The sequence below is a fragment of the Echinops telfairi genome, unplaced genomic scaffold, assembly GCF_000313985.2.
Source record: "Echinops telfairi isolate 266 unplaced genomic scaffold, ASM31398v2 ScPeMD7_443;HRSCAF=831, whole genome shotgun sequence".
NCBI classification, from domain to species: domain Eukaryota; kingdom Metazoa; phylum Chordata; class Mammalia; order Afrosoricida; family Tenrecidae; genus Echinops; species Echinops telfairi.
The window spans coordinates 64,456,548-64,481,960 of NW_022104341.1; the positions used below are offsets into that span (position 1 = coordinate 64,456,548).

The following is a 25,413-nucleotide window of genomic DNA, read 5'->3' on the forward strand; positions in this document are numbered from 1 at the left end:
GTATCCGGTTGAAATAGTAATGTTGTTGTCATTACTATTACTTCTTTGCATCGGTTTCTTCTAACGGGGGACCTTAAACAACTTGAAGGGAGTCATTGTCCCCTGCATGCCACAGCTGATGTGGATAGTTACTTGAAAATGTGATTTGGGAATATGTTATTTGAACATTCTGAGTCAGCTAGACCCTGTATCGGCTAATTCCACACGGAGTGATGAGAGCACAGCCTTTACAAAGAGTTCTGCAGACTGCTCGTGTCTCCAGCAAGCTCCAGGGCTGTGGCGCCCAGGGCAGCAACAGATGGAAACACTCTAAGGTGCTCTGCCTCACCATGTGCCTCGTGCACCCCCGCCCCAGAGGCAGACAATGGGTGCTGTGCCCACAACTTAGCTATGCGGGGACCTCTCCAAATCCACTGGTTTCCGGCACAGTGGAGTATGTGGCTTGTGAATACATTTGTAAATTTCATGAGGCAAAAGCAGCCGCCCGGTTTGCAAGTCAGGCAGCTAAATGATTTATTAAGCAAAGGTTACAGCACCTGTGCCTTTTTGTCAACAAATCAAGCCTATGCCATGCCAAACGATTCTTCTAATAGCCCAAATGGTAATTTGGTTTTAAATAGCATTTCAGATACCACAATTCTGTTGATGCAGAACAGTGATAGATTTGGGTAGTAGGGGAGAAATGTCTGGATTTAATATTGTTTGCACTCATTTTTCATTTTAAAGAATTAGTCCTCATTGGAGTTTTGCAGGTTAAGCATTTTATTTGAACATTCTGATTAAATTAGAACCTGAATCAAAATGAGTTCTTTGCTCAGTCCTTCTGTGTGGGAATTGGTATTTCTATTTATTACCTGATGATGAAATATGAACTTTTCCCCCCCCTTAAATAAATGCCCTCTTTAATGGCTCTCATTTTCAGGGATCAGATTAAATTATGGGATGCGATTGAAATGTCCATTGGCTTTCTGTTATTTGAGACCAGGGCACGTTCTTTATGATTATATTATAGCATTCAGTGGGCATGCTGGGGACATCAATAGTGTCCAAAGTGAAGTAAATACTCCATGTCCACAGACTTTCCGATATGGTAATTATCAACTGTTGTGGAGGCAATACTGAGTGGGAGTGGGTACTGCAGTGCCTGAAGGAAGAGTCGGTCTTCTAAAAGCTAAAGGGAAGTAACTGTTAATGATGAGCTACAATATGCAGCAGGAAAGTGAGATGTATATATGGATATTGCCAAAGGAAGCTGGCGGGTGAGGCAGAGGAATGGGCAGACAACTTCGCAGGAATGTCTAAAAAGAGTCAAGAGCTGGGGTCAGACCGACAATGCAATTGGAAAGAAAACTAGCTTAGGCAACACTAAAGGGAAGGCATTTTTGTCTCCACGAAGGGAGGAATCCTTGAGAGGAAAAAAAACAGACTGAAAGGGAAGGAGGAGGAAAAATGGCTTTCAATTATCCATGTTATCTTTCCCTACCAATCATTACAGATGATGAATAGGTGCAATAAAAGCCAATATTCAATTTTTTCCAATTTACATGGAAAGAAGGTCATAATATATTGTTAAGGGGAAGAAACAGCAGGTTACCAAACAGTCTATGTAATATGATCTTATTTTTGTAATATACTGGTATGCATGGAAACAACCTGGATGGATTCATACATAAATGTTAGCAGTGGGACTACAAGTGATTTTTATGATTTTTCTCATCTGTATTTTCTACAAGCACATACATCATGACTGCAGTAAGAAAAGGTCTTGATTTCCAAGTATCCTTACAGAGCACTCAACCAATCTCTGCTGAAAACCCACTATGTGCTGGGCCTGGGACAGGGATGCACACAATTAGAGAGGGTTTTGCCGATGGACGTTCCACCCTTCACTGGCTGTCTTACAGGGCTTTAGAAGTGAAGGATCCCCCGGAGTTTATCTTATGATTAGATTTGGATGTGACCTCAGATTTAAATGCAGACAATCCTCTAGCTCTGCTGAGAGTTGAACATCAATCTCTGTTTGAATGTCTCCTCAGAAAGGTGGACACCAGGGTTAGTATACTGTCCAGGGTTAGAGATTCTAGGTGTGAGACAGAACTGAGTGCAAATTCTTGTTCCACTCATTGCTGTGTGGCCTTGGGAAGAGAAACCATCTTCTCTGGTCTCAGCTTTCACATCTATAAAGTGGAATTACATCTGTTTATAAGTACAATGTAAGTTGATATAATTACACCTGCCCCATTGGATGGCTATAAAGTTTAGTTGGATTATGTATCTAAGGTATTTAGCACGCAGAAAATGCTCAATAGAGTCTATATATAGTCAAATAACTCATCTTTTTAAGGCTTTATGAGAAACGGAAAGCTACCTTCTTATAATGCCTGTGTATTAGTTCAAGTTCTAGCTTCTGCAAAAAACAGAAATTATATCTAATCAGTCTTTTATGGGATAATGCTTCAGGCATTTTAAGAGATTTCCATTGGGAACTAGTCATCGGGAGAAAGGAAGCCATTTGCATTTGTTTATGGATTTATGTGCAAGACATTTCTTCTGCATTTAGGAAGCTCAAGTACTGTGTAGGTGACTCTCAATTTATTTATTATTTTTTACTTCTCTGGAGACAGGAAGCAACATTTCATTTTCCCAGAAAACATTCTATGTGGTTTAATTAATACAAATTTTATGGCTTATAGCAAAGGTATTGATATAGAAAAATGCAAGCTTGCCCAGGGGATTGCTGATTAGTCCGTGGACCACGTTCAAAGGAGGTCTATAAAATTTCCAGGTTTTTTGTTTGTATAGTTTTTTTTTTTAATTTCTTCTGAACTAATGTCTTCTCAGAATTGAGTTTCTTTTCCAAGGCTTCCTATTGTTTTTAATCTATATTTTTATTATTTATATTTTATCTATATTTACCAAACACAAATACAGAAAGTTGTTCCTCCTTTATAAAAGAGAGCTTATATATTAAACCTTAAAATTCTAAGGTATTTCGAGTACATGATTTTCTACCTCAGAATATCTCATCTGATGGGAGCAGGTAACGACAAACCCGTTAGTAAACTTTCTCACAAAACAATTGGGGATGTCTTTCTTGGAGCCAAGTGTGGCAGGTGGTGCTGTGGCGAGACACATGAAAGCTGTCGTCCTCGTGAAGCCAAAAAGCTAATGGAAACCTACAAATGTGGATCCCGATGCCAGGAGGGGCGGATGACATCATCCATCCATATGCGTGGAAGATCTGGATTTCAAAGAATTGGATTCTTGTGCCATCGACATCATGAAGACTTGCTTTCTGGGTTAAATAAGGCATCTGTGTAACAAAGCCATACTGGAATATCCACGGGTGGAATACAATGGTCCAGCACCTCAGGGCTGTGAATCAAAGCCTATGTAAACAACAACAACAAAACCCACGACGTAAAACTCAATCTGGACACTGGGAAGTTCTTAACCTGGGCATGCCGTCTGATACGGAGCTCCTGTTCTCAAGAATCCCCCTGTACGTTGGGCTTGAAGACAGAAGCCAACAGTGTAAAATGAACCCGTGTTCCTCTATTTTAACACTTCTGAGGTCATGATTCCACACTGCATTCACCAGGGGAGTGTGTGAACGCGTGGCTAAAGAGGCTTATAATAAGCTTGGAGAATTTTGTGGGAGATATCAAATAGGAGGTTTGAGTCCCAGTGTCATGTGCAAACCAGTCCAAGAAGAAAGCGCACAAGTGAGGAACTCAAGGGTTAACCTTTCCCCTCCCCTCCAGCTCCCCTGCTCCTCCCAGCTGCCTCCTCTGATGCTGTACTCTTTGTGACCCTGCAGGAGTGTAAGATCTAACACAGCTTACCCTGTACTGTCGACATAGCAATAAACTGAATCCTTTTACAGAGAGAGCAATGAACCCTGGGAGGCCAATCTGTCCTGTTCATAAGCACCTGGCCATAGTTCCACACAGAGATGAATCATTAGAGATTAGGCATCTGGAGATTATACACCCAGGCATATTCACCCAGTATCCCAGGGAACTGCCCCCCACCCCCCCTCATCAATAACCATGTTGAAAACCTCACAGGGAAAATACTTTCCTCAAGTCAATAACAAGACTGTCTGGCCACATTCTAATTATGTATCTAGAGAGGAGTATAATTCGAAACTTCAATCTCACTCTATTTCATAAACCTTTTATTCCTCTACATATATTACCTTTGAACTTGAAAATCATTCAATGTTTCTCCACTCACAGCCATCATTTCAAAACTCAAAAAAAAGGCTCCCCGCTCCCCGCCACCGCTGCCCCTCCCCTGCCTCCTGACCTTCAAGAGCACAGAACTGAGCCACCTTTTCAAACCCCAAGCTCCAGATGTCCTGGAGACCTCTCTTCTCCCACACCTACCTTCAAACTCTGATCTCGCACTCACGTGCTCCCCCGGGTTTCCCTGTGACCAGCAGAAGCCATGAAGCAAACCACACCTATTTCTGGACCAACACCAGAAACTTAGCAGGGCTCATAAAACCTTCTTCCTTTGAGAGGCATCTAGAGGAGGGGCTGCCCCCCATTCCCAGCATCCATCCTAACGTTGGGCCCCCAGACCTTCCTTCCATGTCCCTGGGAGCCTCATCTGTTTATCTGTTGGTGTGTGCCCGGAGAGCCATGAGCAGTCCTGTGTGAGGCACTGCACCCTAGCTAGCGCTGCGGAACTGTCTGGCCATTGCATACGCAGTTCTGGGGGAGAAGCTTTCCTCTTGCACCCGCTCTGTACAAGAAAGAAAACCCGCAGGCAGCGCTCCCCACGCTGTCTGAGAACACGTGGAGAGGTGGCCAGGGGAGGAACAAGGGCTGAACAGGGGCAGGGGAATGCAGCCTGTCGTGCCGGAAAGACAAGTTAAAATGCACCTGATAAATAAAACAAGCTGCACCACATACAGAAAAGATGAGAGCGGCCCACCTGTGTCTGTTGAGGGATATTTACAAAGCTTGGATCCCGTGGTCCAACACTGACGAATCGGTTTGCGGGGGAGGTGCTGGGTGTCGAGTAGGCTGTGAAGGGAAGGGACACATGCGTTCAGGAAGCAGCACGAGATTGCACACACAAACAACACCAAAACACACAGTCTCCGAGCCGCCGCAGCTGATGAACGAGGAAATGTGCAAACACTGCAGCTAGCAAGGGGGGTTGGCTGGCAAGGGCTTTTTAGACAATCAAAAGGGGTTAAGGACCTGGCTTCCAGAGGCTTGTTGGGGTAAAAGGATGTCAACTTAGTGCTCAGGTAGGCTGTTTTGTTTTATTTTTTTTTTGTTTGTTTGTTTGCTTGTTTCTCTCTCTCTGCTGTCCAAATTAGAACACGCAAGCCATTTGCAAAGTACACTTTTGGAGTTAAACACGAACAGCTTTGGCATCAGAAAGAGACACCCTCGTCGGGAGAGCACAGGGAGAAAGACGGTAGGTAGGAAGGGCAGGAAAGACATTCAATGGACAGCCTTGCCTCTCGTGCTGCCTCACTCCCTGACCTCAGGAAGCATTCCTGTGCCTCTCTAGCTGGGTACTGACGAGGACAGGAGCCTTCGGTGAGGAGTCAATGGGCTCTCTGGGCAGCAGGAGGAAACCATTTAGAACACACTGTGTTTATCGGCCTGGTAGAGTGGCTGGCGTCTTCCTGAAGCACACAGCATGCTTAGAACACTGGCAGGTGACCTTCGCCCACCCTAGGACCCTTCCACTCAGGCACAAACCATCAAGTGAACCAAGAGAGTGCACTGTGGCGTCGGGGCCACACTTCAGTTTTCCATCTTCTTACGTGTGGAAGTTTTGTTCGTGGTTTTTATACCTGCCCTTGGAGCTTCACTCTACTCTGGAGGGGAAAAATCCAGTGATCTTTTGCGTTTTATTTTACTAATTTCGTTGACTCTGCTCCTCGAATGTATTTTTTGGCTGTGGGGTGAGGGGAGCTGCAGGTTAACTTATCTTCACCTCTCTAAAGATTTCTTTACTTATCTGCTTGAACTAGAATCTTATAGACAAGTGCTTACAATAATGTCCTATTTCTAACCTTTAGTTGTCAAAGACCTGGGGTTTGTTTATTTATTTTACCCTTCTTCTAGATAAATACTATTTATCTAGAAGGATTTGCAATTAAATAAAATACAGAGCACAGAGGTACTGGCACTAAATTCCTTTCCAGATTCTCCATCTACACTGGCACCGGCTGCTTCCCTGACTTTGGTTTGGTATGCAACAGAAAATTGCCCATCCTTGTTTGATACATGTTGGGATGGTATTCCCCACAATCTGGTCCAGGTTCCGTTGGTCATCTATAGTAAGGGTAAAATCAAACAGACCTGAAACGGCCAGTGCCTGTGATTGTGTCCTGTGATTGGGTTACACCAGTGCTGTACAGAAGATGAGCATGGGAGAGTCTATGTGTATTGATAAGAAACATTTTGTTGCAATTGAACTCCTTTGAACAAGGCTTGTACATTAACAACTTTATCTCATCTGCTATTAAGTCAATTCTGATGTACCGTGACCCTATGGCCGGAGGAGAACTGCCCCACAGGGTTTCCGAGACTGTGATCTTTGAGGAAGCACATCGTTCTCCTGGGGAACTGAGAATAGGTTTTAACTGCCATCTTTTCAGTTCGCAGTCAAGCACTGGTTGAACCACTGGGTCACCAGCAAGCACCCACTGGTTTTCTCTCAGGTGGTATAAATGTTTGATGTGTTGTTGTCTAGTAATGTGGCTCTACTGATTACCGCTCATTCTGTGTCACACCAACGTGCACAGAATTGAGTAACCTCTTGGCTCTGATGCATCCTACAGGTTCCTCTCAACCATTATTAGAATGGGAGAAGACCCACAACAAAACAAAACAAAACACTAAACAACTCAGGAAAATATTGTTTAATTCAGTCAATTGTTTTACTTTAAGAGACTTTAAAAAATCTCAACCGAGAATTGCACATTAAGATAGCTGGACTACAAGTACCTGTTGTGTGCACGCCAAGAGGATGAGGGAGAGAAAGAGGAACTTAGGAGATGAAAGGACCTGTTAAACCTGTTAGTGGTTTGAAGGCGGGGGCAGGCAGGGGGAGGGAGAGTGTTCTTTCAGAGGATAGGTAGGTCAGTGGAGGAGGAAAATGACAAAAAGAATGAAGGGTATGCGAAGGTTGCTTTTCAAAGTAAGATTAAGTGATTGAGGAGATGCCGGAATGCAAGCTCCTGGTTTGATCGTCCAGGTACAGCGGCATGCACTGGCCTGCTGCTCGTCTCAGACATGGCGCAGGAGTGCCGATGCCATATGACCATACCAATGGCGTCACAAACAAGCATGCGATTGATCCCAAGGTACACGGCATTTCTTTGGCTGTTCCCTTTTGTGTGTGAAGGCAGTTCTCTATTACCTACAGCGAGTTTACTAAATCAGGGTAAGTTTGCTTTACACCCCATCCTCTATTCTTGTATGATGTACATTTTGCCATTGGAAAAAAGGCTTCTCAAACCAAAAAACCCAAACTCACCACCGCCAAGTCGATTTTGACTCATTGTGACCCAGTAGTTCAGACTAGCATTGTCCCTGTGGGTGTCCGAGGCTGTTAACACTTTTCGGGAGCAGAAAGCCTTGTCTTTAATCCCATGGAGCAGCTGGGGGGTTCAAACGCCTGACCTTGTGATCAGCAGCTCAACGCATAAGCCACTATACCACCAGGGTTCCTTGAAAGTTTAGCACACTAATAATTCAGACTCTCAAAAGCAGATGTCTTCCCTTCTTCAACCACAGGACAAACCTCACAGCCTTGGCTTCAGAGCATTCCCAGAGGCCTTTGCGGCCTTCAGGGGTTGCTAGACTACTCCACAGTTTATGCTTAGTCTGTTTTGTTTTGTTTTAAAAATATGAAAATGAGAGACCAAAAGGTGAGAGAGGTGAAGGTTTGGTTGTGTTTAAAATAAAAAAAGTATGTTACAACTACAAAGAGCCTGGCCAGCTCAGATTACTCAAGTCATAAAATGGGAGGAATAGTGCCCAGGGAAATGTCTTCTATAGAAAGTCAGCTTCTGGGGAAAATCAAAGACACATGACCAGTATGGGAAGGAAGGAAGGAAGGAAGGAAGGAAGGAAGGAAGGAAGGAAGGAAGGAAGGAAGGAAGGAAGGAAGGGAGGAAGGACTCCTGACTCATCTGCCATTACAGCAGGTAGGGTGGGCACCTGTACCAGGAAGTAGGTCCAGAATGATATGACCTAAGCTGGGTGTGATCTGATCCGCCTCCGCAGACAAACAGCAGGTAAGGGAGTTAGTTACATTGCTGGACAAAAGCCTCAATTGAAATTTTTATTAAAACAACTATATACACCAGAGTGAATCAATTATACTTGCTCAGATAACAGCTTTCAACATGAATATAAAAGAATATAAAATAAAGGGGCCATGTGTTAATTAATTATATATGCAACTGTGTTTACCATATTATATCTCATTCATGTATTTCTTATTTATAATTCTTCCCTAATTATAATAGCAGTAATCAAATGCAATTAACTGGGAAATCATGAAATCCAGAAAAAAATTTTTGATGGGGAGATTAATGAAGGTGGTTTTAAGAATTCTGGGGAGGAGACACAGGGATACTAGATGGTCTTTTGATTATATAATCAATGTGGTTATATAATCTCAGTGAACAAGTTCTTATGGGAAATGTGAATATTACCGATCAAATTATTATTTGATTCTGAAATAGAAAGAAATTTGCTTTTTAAAGCTTTTTTGCCAACACTGGCAATATCACCACGGGCCCTTTCTAACATCATGGAATACATTCCTATAAGGAGCTTTCATCAGCTCTTATCTGCACTAATCTGATCATGATTTTCCTGTAATTAATGCATTTCTTCATTTTACCCAAGGATCTTAGTTTGATTTTAAACACACAGGTAACTATCAAAATCCCAGACTTTGATCCCATATCTAGAAAAATTGCACTCCAGAAAGTGACAGCGGCATTGCTAATCTATAGCCCTTTACTAGATAACTGAAGCTCTGCCCAAAGGTAGTTAACTGAGAGAATGGCTCAGAAGAGCTCTTTCAGCACTACAGTGAGGACTCAGGGAGTGCTGGGACCGATCTCTAAGGGGCGGGTATGGAGAGAGAGCACCCATATGCAGGGCTGTGGACAATCAGGCAGGTGTCCCTGGGCAGGGCACAACAGTGGCCACGTGCTCAGAACTGGGGGTGACTGACAGTGTGGCTAACAGTCACATAGAATCCCAGTTTTTGCTATTTCCAAGGTGTCTTATACTCCTGCCCCTAAATGACCAGGAAGAAGGAATATGTTCCAATAAAGCATTTACAACAGGTTCCAGGTGACATTACTGTTGAGTCTGAAATAGCCGTCCCCCGTTTTCTCAACATGATGCAAAAACCTCGACAATTTGCTTTGAGGAATACACTTATGCTTTCTTGTCTTTGGAAGGGGAAAAAAAAAAAACGACTCTGAAGAGAAAGATATTAAAATTTCTGTACCAACATCAATTGACAGTTCTTTAAGACAAAAACTATCTCAACAAAGTAATTCAAATTAAATAAACGACAAGCTGTTCAGTTGGAATCTCTTGATTTGGAAGTGGTCAGGAAGATTCAAGGTCTATTCAAACCACCGACAAACGTACAGCCACTGGAAGGCAGAAAAAGGACAGACAGCATGGACACAGCTTTCTGTGTGGAGGACGGCCCGTTGACATGCTCACCAAGTGCCCACAGGGACGCTGAGCGGTGGTCTCTCCTGGGCTGTGCGGCCTGAGTCAAGGAATGGCCAGCTCCCTTGGCTGGGTGGCGAAAATGCAGCCTGTGAGGCCAGGAGAACTCTGACATCCTAATTTTACTTTCAGACACACAAGGAACTGAGGTCCCGCAAATGCTGGCCACCTCTGCTACACACTGATGAGAAGTTTGAAGAGAGAGAATGGGGTCCTGTTTTATCGGACACTAACAATTTGAAAGGAAAGAACCTCCTTTGACTTTGTTCACCGACACCTCACCAAATCTAACCTCTGGAGTGTACTGAAGAGAGAAATTCACGGCAAGGTGCGCTGTGCAGATGCTCCACGGGTGAAAGAGGGCTGTCTGCTCCAGTGGCGGTTTACGCCTCGGGAACCCTGTGGAGCACTTTGACCGTGTCCTCTGGGGTCGCTCACTAGGGCCTGGGATCAGCTCCAGGGCGGTAGGTTTGGTGTGTTCCTCTCCTGCCTTCCCTTCACTCTCATGAGAAGATACTTCTCTGACCCCCTGGCTCTGTGTCTTGCTCGCTGGTTGAGTGTTACAGAGGAGATAAAGGTACCCTAAGTAAGATAAAAGTACGGCGCTCAATGAGGCTAGAGTCTAATGGACAGAGAAGTGCAGAGCAGGAAAACGCGTGCCTCAAAGTAACCTAAGAGAGACTCGGTGGTGTGTGGTGTGGGAAGGACAGAAGAGCAACGCCTTGCAGGAGGAGTGGGGAGGGGCTTTGTGGAAGCAGTGGCCCCCGAGGCAGCTGTAGCAGACTGTTGAAGGGTTCTGATGGACTAGGCGGTCCAAGAGAAAGCAGCACAAGTCTAGGAAGATGAATGGACAGGACAATTGATGGAGGAAAGAAGAAAGACAGGGAGAGGGCAGATTCCATTTTGCCACCAAGGGCTAAGGGAAGGTCAACATGCAAGGAGGTAGCACTTGGATGTTTGAAAATGAGGGGCAAGGAGCCTGCTGGGGGTTCTTTCTTTCTTAGAAAGATAGAATGTATCAGAGCAACACACCACATTGCCAGTCTCAATACCATTAAAACAACTGGACATCTTCATTTTCTCAGACATCAGTATCCATTTTACACATCCCCTTAGGTTCCAGAAACTAGGACAAGGGTACAGGGGGCAGGGTTTCACATTAAAACTAATGAAAGAATTACGAGACACTACTAACTGCAGAGACAGGCTCATGAGCAGAAACAAGTGTTCAAAACAAGTGCAGGGACGGGTCCTGGGGATGGATACATCTACCTTGCAGTTTTATGGAGAACTGACCACTTTTTAAAAAGTGGCACCTGGCAGGAAAGAAAAGGTGGACAAGACAGTATTCAGTGCACATCTGAGTACGTATTTGCAGTAGCCGCCCGAATCTTTGCTTGCACTGTCACTTGTTACATGTTTGTTGAAAATCTCATGGGAAAACTTACATGTGGTAAAAAAAAAATCTGCAGAAACCATCTGAAAATATACTTGCTAGCTTATGAATGAAACTCATTATAACAGGACTTATTTCGGCACTCCGAACAGGATCTTTCCTCACAAGGTCACAAAAGAAATGCTGGAGAACACTGGAGTGTTTCTACTTCAAAGAAATCCATACGTATCGACAAGTTCACAGACCTTCGGTCAGCATTTTTAATGCCATTTGGGTCTGTCTGGTATGTACTCAAGGAAGCATATACAGACTTTTGTTTACACATGATCACGTTCAGAGATTTAGACATTCCCCTCCATGGAATAAATGTTGCAGCTTTTGTCTCCATGCTTGCAATCTCGAAGATAACCATCCTGCATTTCCACTATTCTGATCACATCTGTGCAAGTCAGTTTCCTCATTCTATTATCTCGGCAAATCTTTTGTCTCTGCAAACAAGTGACTAAAAGAAAAGAGAGGGAAAGAGACACAGCCCCGAGGGCATGAAATGAAAGCCTACTTATCGGGAGTAAATGATTACAGAACAACATACCCCACAAGCTTCCTTCCTGAAAGGCTAATGAATGCTGACTTTAATATATTAGCATTATTTAACATGGATGGTAACAATTTGCATGACGTGTCTAATGTGCCAATAGTTCACAAAAATCCTGAATCAATGTAGCCAGATGGCTTTGCCCTGTTGGTATTGTGGATCCTCACAGGGAGGTAGGGCAGGAGGGGCTCAAGGTGTAGCATGTTTGGGGGGTAGAGGTATAAAGGAGAGGGCCGTCCAAGGTGTTCACGGTGGGGCATGCAAGTAGAAGATGGGGCCTAAAGCAATCTGTACACTGGAGATGCTCTGACCTTGTTGTTTTAGCTGTGAAGTGCCATCGATTTGGTTCTGACCCACGGTAATCTTATGCACAACAGAGGGACACACTGCCCAGTCCTGCGCCATCCTCACAGTGATCCCTGTGCTCGAGCCCATTGTGGTAGCCATGGATGGGCACCGTGGCTGCTCGGACCAGCTTTTACTCAAATCAGTGGCATGCAAAGGACATTTGCAGTGAATAGAGGCTTCTTTTCTGTCTTTGATTGCCTCCAACTTACTTTTTCATCATTGTTTTAAAGGATAAGAACACTGCCTTATTGCAGTTAATGTCAATGGACTTCTCCATGGTTGATCTAAATTCTTTAATTGCCATGTCATTTGCATGTAAGCTGGACATTGTTCAGTTGGACAGAATGTGTTTATTGATCAGAAGCAACAACAAATGTGAGCGGGCACAGGTGAATGCTATCTTTGATAGTCAAAGGGAAGAAACCCTGGATTCAGCCGGGTCTGCTAACAATAGTAACGTAGATCAATATATTGGACCACTCTCCCTTAAAAGGCTTTGGTGGCCTCTCAAAGGCAGCATAACTCTGGAAATCTTTGGGGCATCTGTTTTCAGAAAATACCTCAGAAACAGGGGTGGGGATTTATGTTCCGAGATGCTCATTAGAGCGTTGCTTATAGGAGCAACAAACTGGGCACAACTTTTAAGTTAATGCATCCCCCAAATGTTGAATAATCTCTTCAATGCTTTGAAATATGCTGGGTTTTGCAAATAGTTACTGCTCTCATCTGCTAATTGAGAAAGGCTGAGGAGTTCAAATCTACCCAGAGGTGTCTCCTAAGAAACGCTTGGTGATTTGCTCAGAAAAACCAGTCATTCAAATCCATATGATGTGCCATGAATTAGGGTCAGCTCCCCAGGGCTGGTTTCGTGGTAAACACAGGGAGAGCACAGAAGGGGATCGGACCCCGTGCGTCATTGTTGGCTTTGTTGCTGTTTCAGGGAACTCTTCTTGAACGCAGTTAAAATTTTATGATGACCTCATCCAAATGTCCTGTGTACCTATCTTGCCATTTCCATCTCCCATGAGTCCAATTACTCACACCGATTGCATCTCCAGGATAGGTATCAAAATTGCATTGTCATAACAAAAAAATGGATCGTTTTAAAATCCCTTCCATTCGTTTTAAATCTTAAAAGAAAAATAACCACAAATAGAATCTTACACACACACACACACACACACACACACACACACACACACAGCAGTGCAATGTAGTCAATAGGAGCAAATTTTAGAACCAGAAAATCCTGGATTGAATCCATCTTAACTTTTACTATAAATGAGACCTTGGCAAACCAGTGAATCTCCCTGGTAGCGTAGTGGGCTAGCTGTTGTGCTAACTGCCAAGTTAGTAGCATGAAACCGCACGTGGCAACACTGGAGAAAGACGAGGCTTTGCTCCTGGAAAGAGATGTTTGTCTTGGAAACCCACAGGGGCAGTTCTACTTATCTCAACGGGTCGCTATGAGTCAGCGTCCGCTTGATGGCAGTGAGGTTTTGAGGCCTCAACATATAAAAAGTGAAGCAAAATCAAAATCGTTTCCTCAAATATTTCTAAGCTTTTAACCAAGCCTTCACTCTCTTGGGAGGGCCTAAGGGATTCCCTTCTCCCCAGGAACAGTCCGGAGAAAGCAATCCCTCTGTAAAGGTTTAGCCAAATAGTTGGGAAACCCCCAGGACTTCACCAGGCCTTGTATGACCAGTGAGAGAAAACATTAATATCATTCAGATCCTATAAAAGATAAAATTAGGCTAGGGGGTAATACCCCTTAAGATATTTCCTTCCCAACAAAATAAAAAAAAATGCTACTACTCACACTTCTTAAGGCTCATGTTAAAATCACAGTGAGAAGTCATCGGTAGGAGTGTACCCTAGTACAACTTTTTAGAAAAGCCACTTGGTAACGCGTGTCTAGGGGAATGCTCACACTGCTTGTTCTCGTCGTTCCAATTCTGGGACTCTACCCTAAGTAAAGTATTAAAATTGGGGACAAAAGCATATGTTCATGGATGTGCTGGGGCATATTCCATAGACGAGGACAAAGTTAATGTTCAGTAATCAGGAAATAGGTAACAAATGTTGTTAATTAGGAAATCAGCATATAAAATAACACAGTCATTATATATATATTATGTGGTGCCAAGGAGAAAGACAAGGCTCTGAACTCTCATGAAGAGTTACAATATTGGAAACTCACAGGGGCAGGTCTAACCTGTACTATAGGATCGCTAAAGTCAGAATTGAATAGCTGACCCTGAGTTTGACAAACAAGTATGCACACAAATACATGTCTAAACATGCACTGAAAAACAGAAAGAAAGACCCTAGTGTCGGCAGTTGACTATAGGGAAATATAGTTTTCTTTTTTAATACTTTTGTGTATTTCCCCAGTTTCCTAAACTGCCATAAAGCACCTTTCTGTAGAAACCCTGAACAACTCTTCTGTCCCCTCTCCCACCTGACACGGCAGGAAACGGAGGCAAACGCGGGATTTGAAGGCTGCGAGCGGTAACCTCGAGCCGTGCGAGCAGGGGCCCCTTCTATGCGGGCTGCTCTGTTCAGGCCCCTTTCTTGCTCTTGTTTCTCTGGTTTCCATCAGAGTTAACCAGGGTGGTGTTCTTCTTACAATGTTTCTCTTTCCTTTGCAAATATAAGGTAAACACTTGGATTGTATGCAAAATAGAAACTCTCTGCCAAAAATTATGTACTCGAAACTATTATTTAAGAATTCATGTGTACTCACTGGGTCTCCGAAACAGATCTAGTGATCAAATAATGGCTACTGAGAAACTTTACCCTGAAGTCCACTCTGAGAGAAATGCTTGTTACCAGAAAACTCACACGTTTTTGCTATTAATACCCAAAGTTCAGGCTAAAGTCACTGCCATCGAGTTGCTTCTGACTCATAGCAACCCTACAGGGCAGACTAGACCTGCTGCTTTGGCTGCCAAGGCCTTGAAATCTCCACAGGACCAGACAGCCTCCTCTTCCTCCCTTGAGTGACTGGGGCTCCTTATAATTCAGGTTAGTACAGCTAAAAACCTAGATGTGTCTACAAACTTCCAAGAGTTTTTGGAAGTCCTAGGTGTAGCAGTCTAGAATGGCACAAATGGCTAAGTGCTGGACTATTAGCTTTAGGGTTAGTAGTTCAAATCCACCTAGAGAGTCCTTAGAAATAAAGCCTAGTGAGATACTTCTGAAAGGCTATTGTCTTGAAAACCCCATGGTTTCAAACCCTCCACACAGAAGAGGCTACTATTAGTTGGGGCAAACTCTGTGGCAACGGACAACAACAAGTGCTTTATGTTTTTGGTCTTTGTGGCAATTAAGGTGTAAAGAAGATTGTTACCAGCGGAAGCTTGGTGCTTTCATTCTCATTGGGTAAGGTACCAAAGTGTGTATGTGCAAAATCAAATCTCCTGTTCACTCCTATCGCCACCAGCCTTGTTCTCCCTGCAGGCCACCGTTACTTTCCGTTTCTGTTCTGCCACGAGGTGCCCGGGTGGCGGGGCGGTTCCGTGTTAGGATGCTTACCTCAGGGCAGAAAAAGGGGGCTCCTGGAAAGATTTATATTCTTGAAAACCCTATACAGGGTCACCAGGAGTCAATTGTTTTTTTGGTGATCCTTTCATAGAGACCTGGGTGTGGGTATGGTTAACAAGTTCAGCTGCTGACCAGATGGGTCAGGTGGTTTGAGTCCACACAGAGGTGCCTCAGAAAAAAGACCCAGAGATTTACTGGGGGGGAAATCTGTTCCTGAAGAGCCAATGGAGTTATACTCTGACACATTCAGGGTTGCCAGGAGTCGGAATGGATTTGACAGCAGCTTAAAAAAAAAATCCTTCCTCATACCCTCAAGTGTGTATGTACACTCTCCGTTACAAGCCTATGGCAGCATTCTAAACCCAATTTTTAGCACGATCTTTTGCTGAGTTAATAGAACTCAAAGATTCTTCCCTGAATTCATATACACACCTGGCTTTTCATTTTTAAACGCTTCCTAATGTATAGCAACAATATAGGTAGATTACACAAGCCGGGTTTCCATGAATATTTTATGGAAATATTTGCTTACATGTCTATCTATATACATGGCTTACTTATAAATTTTTTATATGTATATTACTAAAATATCCTCTGAAGAACCCAAACCACACCAAATCCTCCACCATCGAGTGAATGCAGACTCATGGTAGAAGTGTTCTCCAGTGTTTCCAAGGCTCTCAATCTATACAGGGGCACGCTACTTCATCTTCCCCCTGCAGAGCAGCAGCCCAATGCTTAACCCGCTGTGTCACCAGGGCTCCTTGCCCTCGGAAGAGGATGAACCAAATGCAGTTCTCTACCTACTTGGCTATGTTATCCTCGAACAAGAAGAAGACCCTTGGCAAGATGAACTGACACAGTGGCTGCCTCAACGGGCTCAACCCTAGGAACACTTGTGAGGACGGCACAGGGCAGGCCGTGCTTCGTTCTTTTGTACTTTCGGGTCACTATGGGTAAGAACCGACTGGCCGGCACCTGACAACAGTGTAGGGCAGTGCCTGTTTGCCAAGGTACTCCCTGATCTTTGATCATTTGCTATTGTTGCTGTGGGTGTCATCGCGCTAGCTCCAACCCATAGTGACCTTATGTACAACCACACAGAGCAGTGCCTGGCCCTGCGCCATCCTCGTCATTGTGATGTCTGAGCCTGGGCAGCAGTCACTGTGTGAAGCTATCTTCTTGCGGGTCTTCCTCTTTTTGATGACCACCTACTTGACCAAGCATGATGACCTTCTCCAGGGACTGGTCCTCCTCCTGATACCATGTCCAAAGGATAGCATACCCTCAGAAGGGAACTTTTTATCTTTCTTCCTAATTCTGTTTAGTCTGCAGGGAAGCTCTGCCTAAACTCATGCATCATGGGTGACAGCCTCCAGCAGCATAGCAACCCACAAGCCGGTATAGGATGGCAAACTGACAGACAGGTGGGGATGTAATCTTCTATGCACATGCAGGGAAACCCTACACTTTTCTTGTGGCAGCTTATGGCTTAGCATTTTTCTATTAAGTTTTTACTCCAGCTGAAATTTATTGTGGTGTCAGAGATTTGATTTTTCCTTCAATGACTATTTCGACACAGTTGTCCCTAATAATTTCATTTCTCCTCTATTATGAACTGCACCTATTATTACAGACAGAAATCCTTGTCTTGTTTGGCCTCTTCCATGATGTAGACTCTAATTCCAAATAATAATATTATTATTCTCCTCCTTGTTCTTCTTTCAGTCCATGATCCTTTCGATATTCTTCACCGGCACCCCAATCCATATGTATCCGTTTTTCTTCTTATTCATTGGTCAGTGGCCTTTATATGCATAGGAGGCAATTGACAATAGCATGGCTCGCAGCAGGTACAGGTTAGTCCTCAAAGTGACATCTTTGCTCTCTTGGCACTTCACATGGGTGTTGTGCAACACATTTGTCTAATCGTATGATTTCTTGACTGCTGCTTTTGTGAGTGGGAGAAAGACGAGGCCTTCATACTCCTGTAGAGAGTTGCCGTCTCATAAATGCACAGGGCTCTTCTCTCCCGTCCTGTAGGGTCCCTCTGAGTCAGAGTGACTCCAGCGCAGTGAGAGGGAGGGCTCCATGAGCACGGATTACGCATCTAAGTAGAACGGAATCCTTGACACCTGCAAACTTTCTCCGTTGATCATGATGCTGTCTGTCGGTCCAGTTGTGAGAATTTGTTTTCTTTAGATTAAGTTGGAATCCATACTGAAGACTCTAATCTTCATCAGTGAGTGCTTCAAGTCCTCTTTATTTTTAGTAAGCAATCTTTTGCCATCTTTGTATTGCAGTTTGTTAACATGTCTCCCTTCAATCCTAATGCTGCACGCTTAATGTAGCCCGGCTTCCCGGATTGGATTATTTGTTCAACATACAGATTGAGTAAGTAGAGCAGGAAATGACCTTGACACAACCTTTCCTGATTTTAAACTACTCAGTAGCCCCTTGTTCTGCTCGAATGACTGCCCATTGGTCTAGGTGCCGCCACCCCTCTGTCAGTTTGTCATACAGAGGTGGGCTGCATGTTGCTGTGGTGCTGGAAGCCATGTCACACTTATTTTAAATACCAGCCATGGGGAATGCATTTGAACAAAGCTTCCAGACTATGGCAAATAAGGAGAAAAAATATTAGCCACTATAATCCTCATAAGAAGCAGTAGAACATCATTAGGAAGCTAGAAGGAGGCAATGTATATGTATAAAATGCTTTGCTAACCAAAAAGCCTTTAAACTAATAGTAAATTCCCATTCCGGTCCGATTTCTATATTCTTAGTTAAGAGGTTCATATTCATTCATATAAAAATATGTACAAGATTCATCTGAGATATAAAAAAGAAATAAAAGGTAGTTCTTATTGCATAATTCTATCTTAAACAGTATTCTAGTTCTAAAAAAGTCCCTGTCTAAGAAGGTATGTAGAAGGGTGTTATGAGTTTTTTATGCATTTTTAAATTGAGTTTTTGTGTCCCTAATTAATTATAAGGAAAAATGCATGTTTTATCTACCCTCATAATTTAAAACATGTTTTTCCTTTCTATTATAATCCAAGTTTATGATGTCAATCTTTTTTCCCCTTTCTGGAATACAGTGTGACCTTGGTCCCATTCTAGTATGTAAAAGCTGGATTTTACAGTACAAACAGAGTATAAGAAAGAACAGGACACTTTGAAAGATCATACCACAAGTGGGCCAAACATCAGGAGAGGTTCCCTCAACTTCTACACTGTTGTGTTCAAGACTCCTAGGAATATTCACCCATTATTTACTTAGGGTAAAAGGACCTGCTTCAGATTAGATGCTACAATGCACGTGGACAAACTTAGTAGGTGTCAAAGAGCGACAAGAGGTAGGGTGAGACTGTGAGTGGTCTCGGCAGTAAGATGCTGAGTGATGTGATTCCGCTGCTCTCCCTGCTTCCAGATTTGTGCCCCTTCGCATCAGTCTATGTGAGTCTCTGGTAATTTCCTCCTTCCAGTTGTTCAGGCCCAAACCTAGAAGCCATTGTTTACTTCACTCACTTCTTTTTTTTTCTCTCAGTCCATTCTCCTCAGAAACTCTTTTCAAATATATCAGGAATCTGACAACTTCTCGCCACCTCTATGGGCCTCTCTTTGGTGGAGTCATTAGCATCTGTGATCTGGCTGTTATCCAATAACCATCCCTCCCTGCAGTGAGTTTTCTCCAATGTGTGTCCTGGTGCCTCCTTATCATCTGCACCTCCCACTAGAATGTGAGCTCCGTGAGGACGGGGTACTGCCTCTGCTCTTTGCTTGTGTCTTCCTCCTTGAGAGAGCAGTGGCTAGCGCACAGACAACACGTGCTTATTTACTGGTTTCAAAAAATCGTCCCCTAACCAGTTTCCTGCTTGCCCCGGAAATCGACTTTCAACACAGCCCCAGAAGGTTTCCTTTGAAACCTGGTGGTGTCACTCTTCTGCCCCTCCGGGCCTCACTTAAGATGTACTCCTGGAACCCGTGTTAGGTCCCCTGTGCTCCAAGCACATCTTCCTTCTCTCTCTGACCTCCCCACCTCCCGCCTGTGCTCACTCATTCTGCACTTACCCCACTGGCCTGCAGCTGGGTCCTCAAGCATGGCTTCACACTAGCAAGTCCTTCTGCTTAGAAAGGGCTTCCCCTCTCCTCTTACCTCCCTACAGGTCTCTGTTCAAACTTCCCCTTCTCAGAGAGGCCCCTTGGTGGGCCCTATGGATTGTTGTACACGCCCTCCCCCCTCTCCCCCTGCCTTTGTTTCATTTTTCTACTCAGCTCCTGTCACCATCTTAAAATCTTTGAATGGCTGGTTTTTCAGATGTTGATTGCGCCTCCAGGTGGGCTGGAACACCCAACCTTTTGGTTAGCAGCCAAGAGTGCTAGTAATGCGCACCATCCAAAGATTCCTTGTCTGGGGGGGTATGGAGCGGGGGCTCTAACCCTACACAGGTCCCCATGGGAAAGGAGCACTTCTGTCGTGGATACAGGACACCCTGTCTCCTGCTGCAGATACATGGTACCCCGTCTCCTGCTGGCAATGGGGTCTGGACGGGCCTTGGCCTGGCGCTGCAGCCCTTCTCACACAAATCAACAACTTCCAACATCCTGAGAGGGAACGAAACGGCCTCACATCCGGTACTAGGTGCTGTGAAGGGTTTTTCCCATTAGCGTGTGTTGACTGCATAGGCAGTCCTCCTTCCTCCACCTTCCTCCTTCCTCAATGTGTCTTCCCTGTGTTTTCAGGCCATTGCTGCACAGTGTGGTATTGGTGCCAGAGGCAACTGAGCTGTTAAAAAAGACATAGCCTGCTGTAGGCTGGCCTCACCCCATTTGTATTTCATTATCAAAGGATGCCTTGGCCTTTTAACTGTCCACAGCTCATCTGTCACCCCAGTTCCCCCCAACAATCTGCCTGTAAGCATGAGCAGGGCCCTTAGTGGTGCTCCCATTAACAGTGAGGAGGCTGAAGCTCAGAAATGCTGGTCATATAAGAGCCTCTTGGAATGATGTCCTATTTTTATTTCTAAAATCTTGCTTTATCATGACTCATTTCAACCCTCTAAGGAGAAAGGAGACTGCCATAGTTTACATAACTGGTATTTGTTTTTAAGCCCCAACATTGGGCATTCTGCTGGGATGTTGAACATCTGCACTTCATAGCCCATTCATGATGCTTCTCCTCTCAAAGCTGAGCTCCAATAAACTTAGGAAGATAAACAGAATCCCACCATCCTGCAGTTCTGATTTCTAAGAAAGCATACACTTTATGAAGCTACAGCTTTGCCCTACATTTTTATCCAGGCAAAATCCAATGTTAGGCCCCCCAGTTAGTTTCTCAAGAAAAGGTCTCCCTTCTCCCTCAGACTTGAAACAGAATATTTATTATAAATAGCTTAAAATCACCTCCTCCAGAAAATCTCTACTTGAAGCCCCAAGCCCAGGCATGTCTTCCTAAAGCACCTGTAATGTTTTTTTTTGTCCCAAAGCTGCTCCTACAAAGTGCCTGTGTACCAGGTGTCTCCCTCAAGAAGTCCCACATTTCTTTAGAGGATGGATTATCACTTAATATCACTGGATCCCCCAAATATAATACAGTCCTTAGAACATCAGACGTGTTCAATGGTTGCATACATGCAGGAAAGAAGGTAGACCTCAAAGATGAATATTAAGGCACCGCCTCCCAATACTTCATTTCTACCTTGCACTCCTGGCCTCACTCCACCCACTCACACACTGTTCTCTCAACAGAAGAGTCAGGAAGGAGAAAAGGAATATGCCCAGTCCCTTCCCTTCTTTGCCTCTTTCTCCTAGGGAAAGAGATACTGGCAAGGTGCCCACAACCACTTACACCCACAGGTGGGCAGGCCTCACTCAGGAAAGTCTGCAGTGGTCTGTCACTGCCAGAGATTGGTAGAAACATCTGTGTAATTTGGGGATTCACTTGCCTACATTCTCTGGTTGTGAGGGTGACACTGTAATCTCCCACTTTAGTTTCTCTTGTAGTGTATTTATCAACTGGTTCAGAGATCAAGGTGGGGAAATAAGAAGGTGCGTGTATATAGGCTCTTAAGTATGCTCTCAACAAGGTCCAGTAGGCTTTAAGGTTTGGGGGAGACCTCTTGTATGCCTAACACCGCAGCTCTCCCATTCCACCAATGCTTTATTTATAAAGTAGGTAATGGTAAGGTGATAGCTTGCTGTGAAAATAACATATTCCCATGTGAATTCAGCACAGCCCAGGAAATTCCGGACACCAGGGCTAAAATGTATAATTATGACAAATTTCCACATCACCAGTAGAACATTGTGTTCTATGTACCTTCCTAGAATTCTATGGTTTTTCTTACAGCATTAAATTACCAGTATCAAACTTTGGGTCTTTCTCTTGAAACGCTGTCCTAATGGATGTGAAATCAGATGAGCTGGACCCGCCAGAAGATACCCCCACCCCCACCCCGTCATGCTGACAAAGTGCTCGAGGCTGGGCACACGCGGAAAGAAAGGTGTTTTCTTATATGAGGCATTTGGGTCAATGATTTAGAGCCCAGAACAATGGACTCAAAGACATCAATCTGACGTAGGGATTGAGTAACTCCTACATGTCCCACCGACACATCTCATCATTATTCAAGCCTGGGAACTCCACTAGTTTCTGAGATGGGACAAGATAATAAACACAATGCCCTTCTGTATTTGTTGAGGTGAGTATCAGAATTGATTTCACACAACCAACTAGGTAGGTGACATCACCTACATTTTACAGGTGAGGAGACTGGGATTTGAATAGAAACACAGCTGGCCATTTAAAAGGTGGGGCTTTGGACTTTGATCGCTACACACTCCATTGCCACTCATCCACAGTGCCTCAGCAGAGTCCCTTCCCCAAGGCTGAAACACCAATTAAGAATGTATGAAACACTGGCATTTGAAGTGAGAATGTGTTTATGTGAAAATGGACTGCAGGTTATTATAAAGCTTTTAAAGGACGACTGAAATGTCTATATAGAAAGGAAGAAGATGAACAGGAAAATGGTACGAAGAGGATTATGCAGGGTACAATGAGCTCGAGTCTGCCAATCTGAAAGCCAATATCCCCCAGTGAAGAGACCGAAGTATGGTTTGGATCTTGCTATTTCTCTCGCCTGTGCACATATATCAATTACACAGGAGACACAGTAAACAGGACACTCGAGAGTATCTGCTTCTCCAAGCTCCCAGATCCATGGACCGGGGCTAGCTTGTTTCCTGTGTGATTGGACGCTCAGGAGTTTTTAACTTAGCCGACAAATTTCAGACCACTGTCTATCAAGAGAACGCGTGCTCCTGGACTCTTAAGTGTTTTTTCTATCAATATAGGATCTATGCACAATGATACTTATATCTACATGTATTATCAAAATGCACAAATACTAGGAAACTTAAAAAACTCACCCTCAGATTATGTGTCGATTGGATTTAGTGTGCCCAGAATACCATCTAATGAATGCAATGGAAACAGACAGTCTCATTCTTCCTCTTCAGCCCTTTCGTCCTTCACCCAAACCTATTGTCTCTCTAACACTCAAAGAATCTGAGAGGTCCATCATGGTACTTACTTGATAGCTGCCCAAGCCCAATGCTATATCTAGAACCCCCACTCAACTCCTATCACTGCTGTTCACGTTTCCTCTTTCTGGTCTACTTTTATCTTTTCTCCAGCTGTTGCCTTGCCTCCAGTCTCACCTACCTCCTTTGAAGACTGCTTTGCAGTTTCTCCTTGGGGCCACTGCCATAGTTGTTTGTCATCCCTACACCTTGACCCTTCTCTAAAGCTTTAGGGAAGGTGTTCATCATATCATTTATTGAGGTTAGGTGTCCAGACATCACCTATGATCTCTACCTCCAGTCATAACCAATCATAGCAATGGTTATGTTTAAGCCATTTCTAGCTCCATGCCATCTCTAAATTATCAGGAAATACATGAAGAATTGTTCTCTCTCAAGATCATCAAATAGTCACTCTCATGATCTAAAATTGTTTTGAAATCCTGACCAAGTGTTCCCAGACAACTCAGAGAAGAAATAAGAGGCTTTTTCTCTTCTCACCCAATTCTACCCTCTATCTCCTCCCACTGACCAGCCTAGCCATGCAACTGCCATGCTACCTGCTCTGATCTTCTGCCCAGCTCTCAGTGCTGGCCAGTGTCCAATGTGTACACCTTTGCCTTAATACTTTGATCTTGTTTTCTTTTCCTATTTGATGTATGAGGTGTACATAATCTGTGTATCTCATTAAGTGAATTCCTCTTGGACTTTAAATTCCTGGAAGGCAGGACTATACATTAGAAGGAGGAGCTCTTTTCTAACAAGAATTCATGGAACTAGATGCTGTTTGATGCTCACAAGGATAGCACTCTTAGTTACTCAATGTGTTGAGTTTAGTCATTCATATCTTGAATCTAGTCATGGGCATGCCATTGACCATTGTCCTCTAAATACCAGCCATTGATCTGTCAACTTTAGTTGCCTGTGCCTTCAAAGTGATGTTCACCTTGATTCTGGTCTCCACTCTGCTACAACCCTCACTGGGGAGACTACACGGTACAAGGTACAGCGAAGGTGTGGATTCGAGTGAGTGGAGCTTTCTATGTGACTGACACCTTGTCTCCATCATACTTACTTGGGGAGGTGGGAGAGGCGGCACCTCCTTCTGTTGATGTGGTTGGAGGCTTTGTGTCTGGCACCGGCAGAGGCACAGGCCTGGCCATTGGTGGCGGTGGCGGCGGCGGCAACATCGGGGTGGGAAGGAATGGGTTGTGCACCTTGCCTTGGCTGCTCCCATTGGGCTGTGGGTATGGGGGAAAAAGTCATACAGGAGGAAAAGAAGAAAGAGATACCAACCATTAGCTGTTTCTGGTAACAAAATATTCATTAGGTGCTTCTCGCCTAAGTTCTTAAGGAATCTATTGGGTTAAACTCTTTTGTAATGGTTGGGTTCTAGTCCTAAAGCATTCCACAAAATTCATTCTTCAGCTCACATGCAAAGTGCTTCCTAACATATCTCTTAAACAATATCATAGTACCTAGCTCCAAAAATGAGCAGCCACTGACTGGCCTCGGTTTGTCATTAGGTTAACTAATTTTGTTTGGGTTGTTTCAATCCTGCATTAGTTGTTACCCTCACCATCCTTCTCCTGATTATTCAATGTTTCTTTAATATGTGTCTAATAGATTGTAGCCTTACTCTACTATGTCTATTTCCACAGAGATGGTAAAGTTTCCTAAACCTGCACTTTAGATGGAAAAAATAATAATTTACTTTCACTCTTCAAAGTTGATATTATATAACATTTAATAAATGTGTTAAGTGAACATAAAAAATGTCTTTCACATATTGTATAACATCAGGCTCATAACTTTAGAATTTAGCTGCTGTTAGAATTCTGTGAGAGAAAATATCACTTCTAATTTTGATTTAAATTATATAAGCATGTGCCATCAGAGTCATGTTTATGTGGCTGCCTGATGTTGGAACAGCCAAAATGACAGCTCTCTAACAAAAGAAGGTTTCATTTTGAAGATAGCCACAAAATCCAATCTCTTTTCAAGTTTTCTAAAGTCGCCCCATGAAGAGACCTGTCTTAAACCTTGGCAATTACATAGAGTGATGTCAGAACTATTTAAAAAAGCAAGGAAACAAACAAACAAACAGACCAGGATGCATATGGCATAAGTCATATGGCTGAAGCTGGAAATCAGCTGAGTTTTTCATTTCCCTGCTCCCCTCCTCATTATTTCCC

General features: G+C 43.8%; 1 protein-coding gene across 6 annotated transcripts in view; it reads right to left on the bottom strand.

Annotated features, from left to right (window-relative positions):
• The window catches only part of NFIA (nuclear factor I A), a 693,058-nt gene that overhangs the window by 33,635 nt on the left and 634,010 nt on the right, over positions 1-25,413 (bottom strand). For 3 of the 6 annotated variants that reach the window (XM_045292063.1, XM_045292064.1, XM_045292065.1), the window contains 2 exons: positions 24,294-24,459; positions 4,945-5,036 (listed from right to left, as the gene is read on the bottom strand). In XM_045292063.1, the coding sequence (XP_045147998.1) occupies positions 4,945-5,036; positions 24,294-24,459 (258 nt within the window). Of the gene's footprint in view, positions 1-4,881; positions 5,037-24,293; positions 24,460-25,413 lie in introns of those variants that run through there. The other 3 variants (XM_045292066.1, XM_030886133.2, XM_045292062.1) reach the window with 2 other exon arrangements.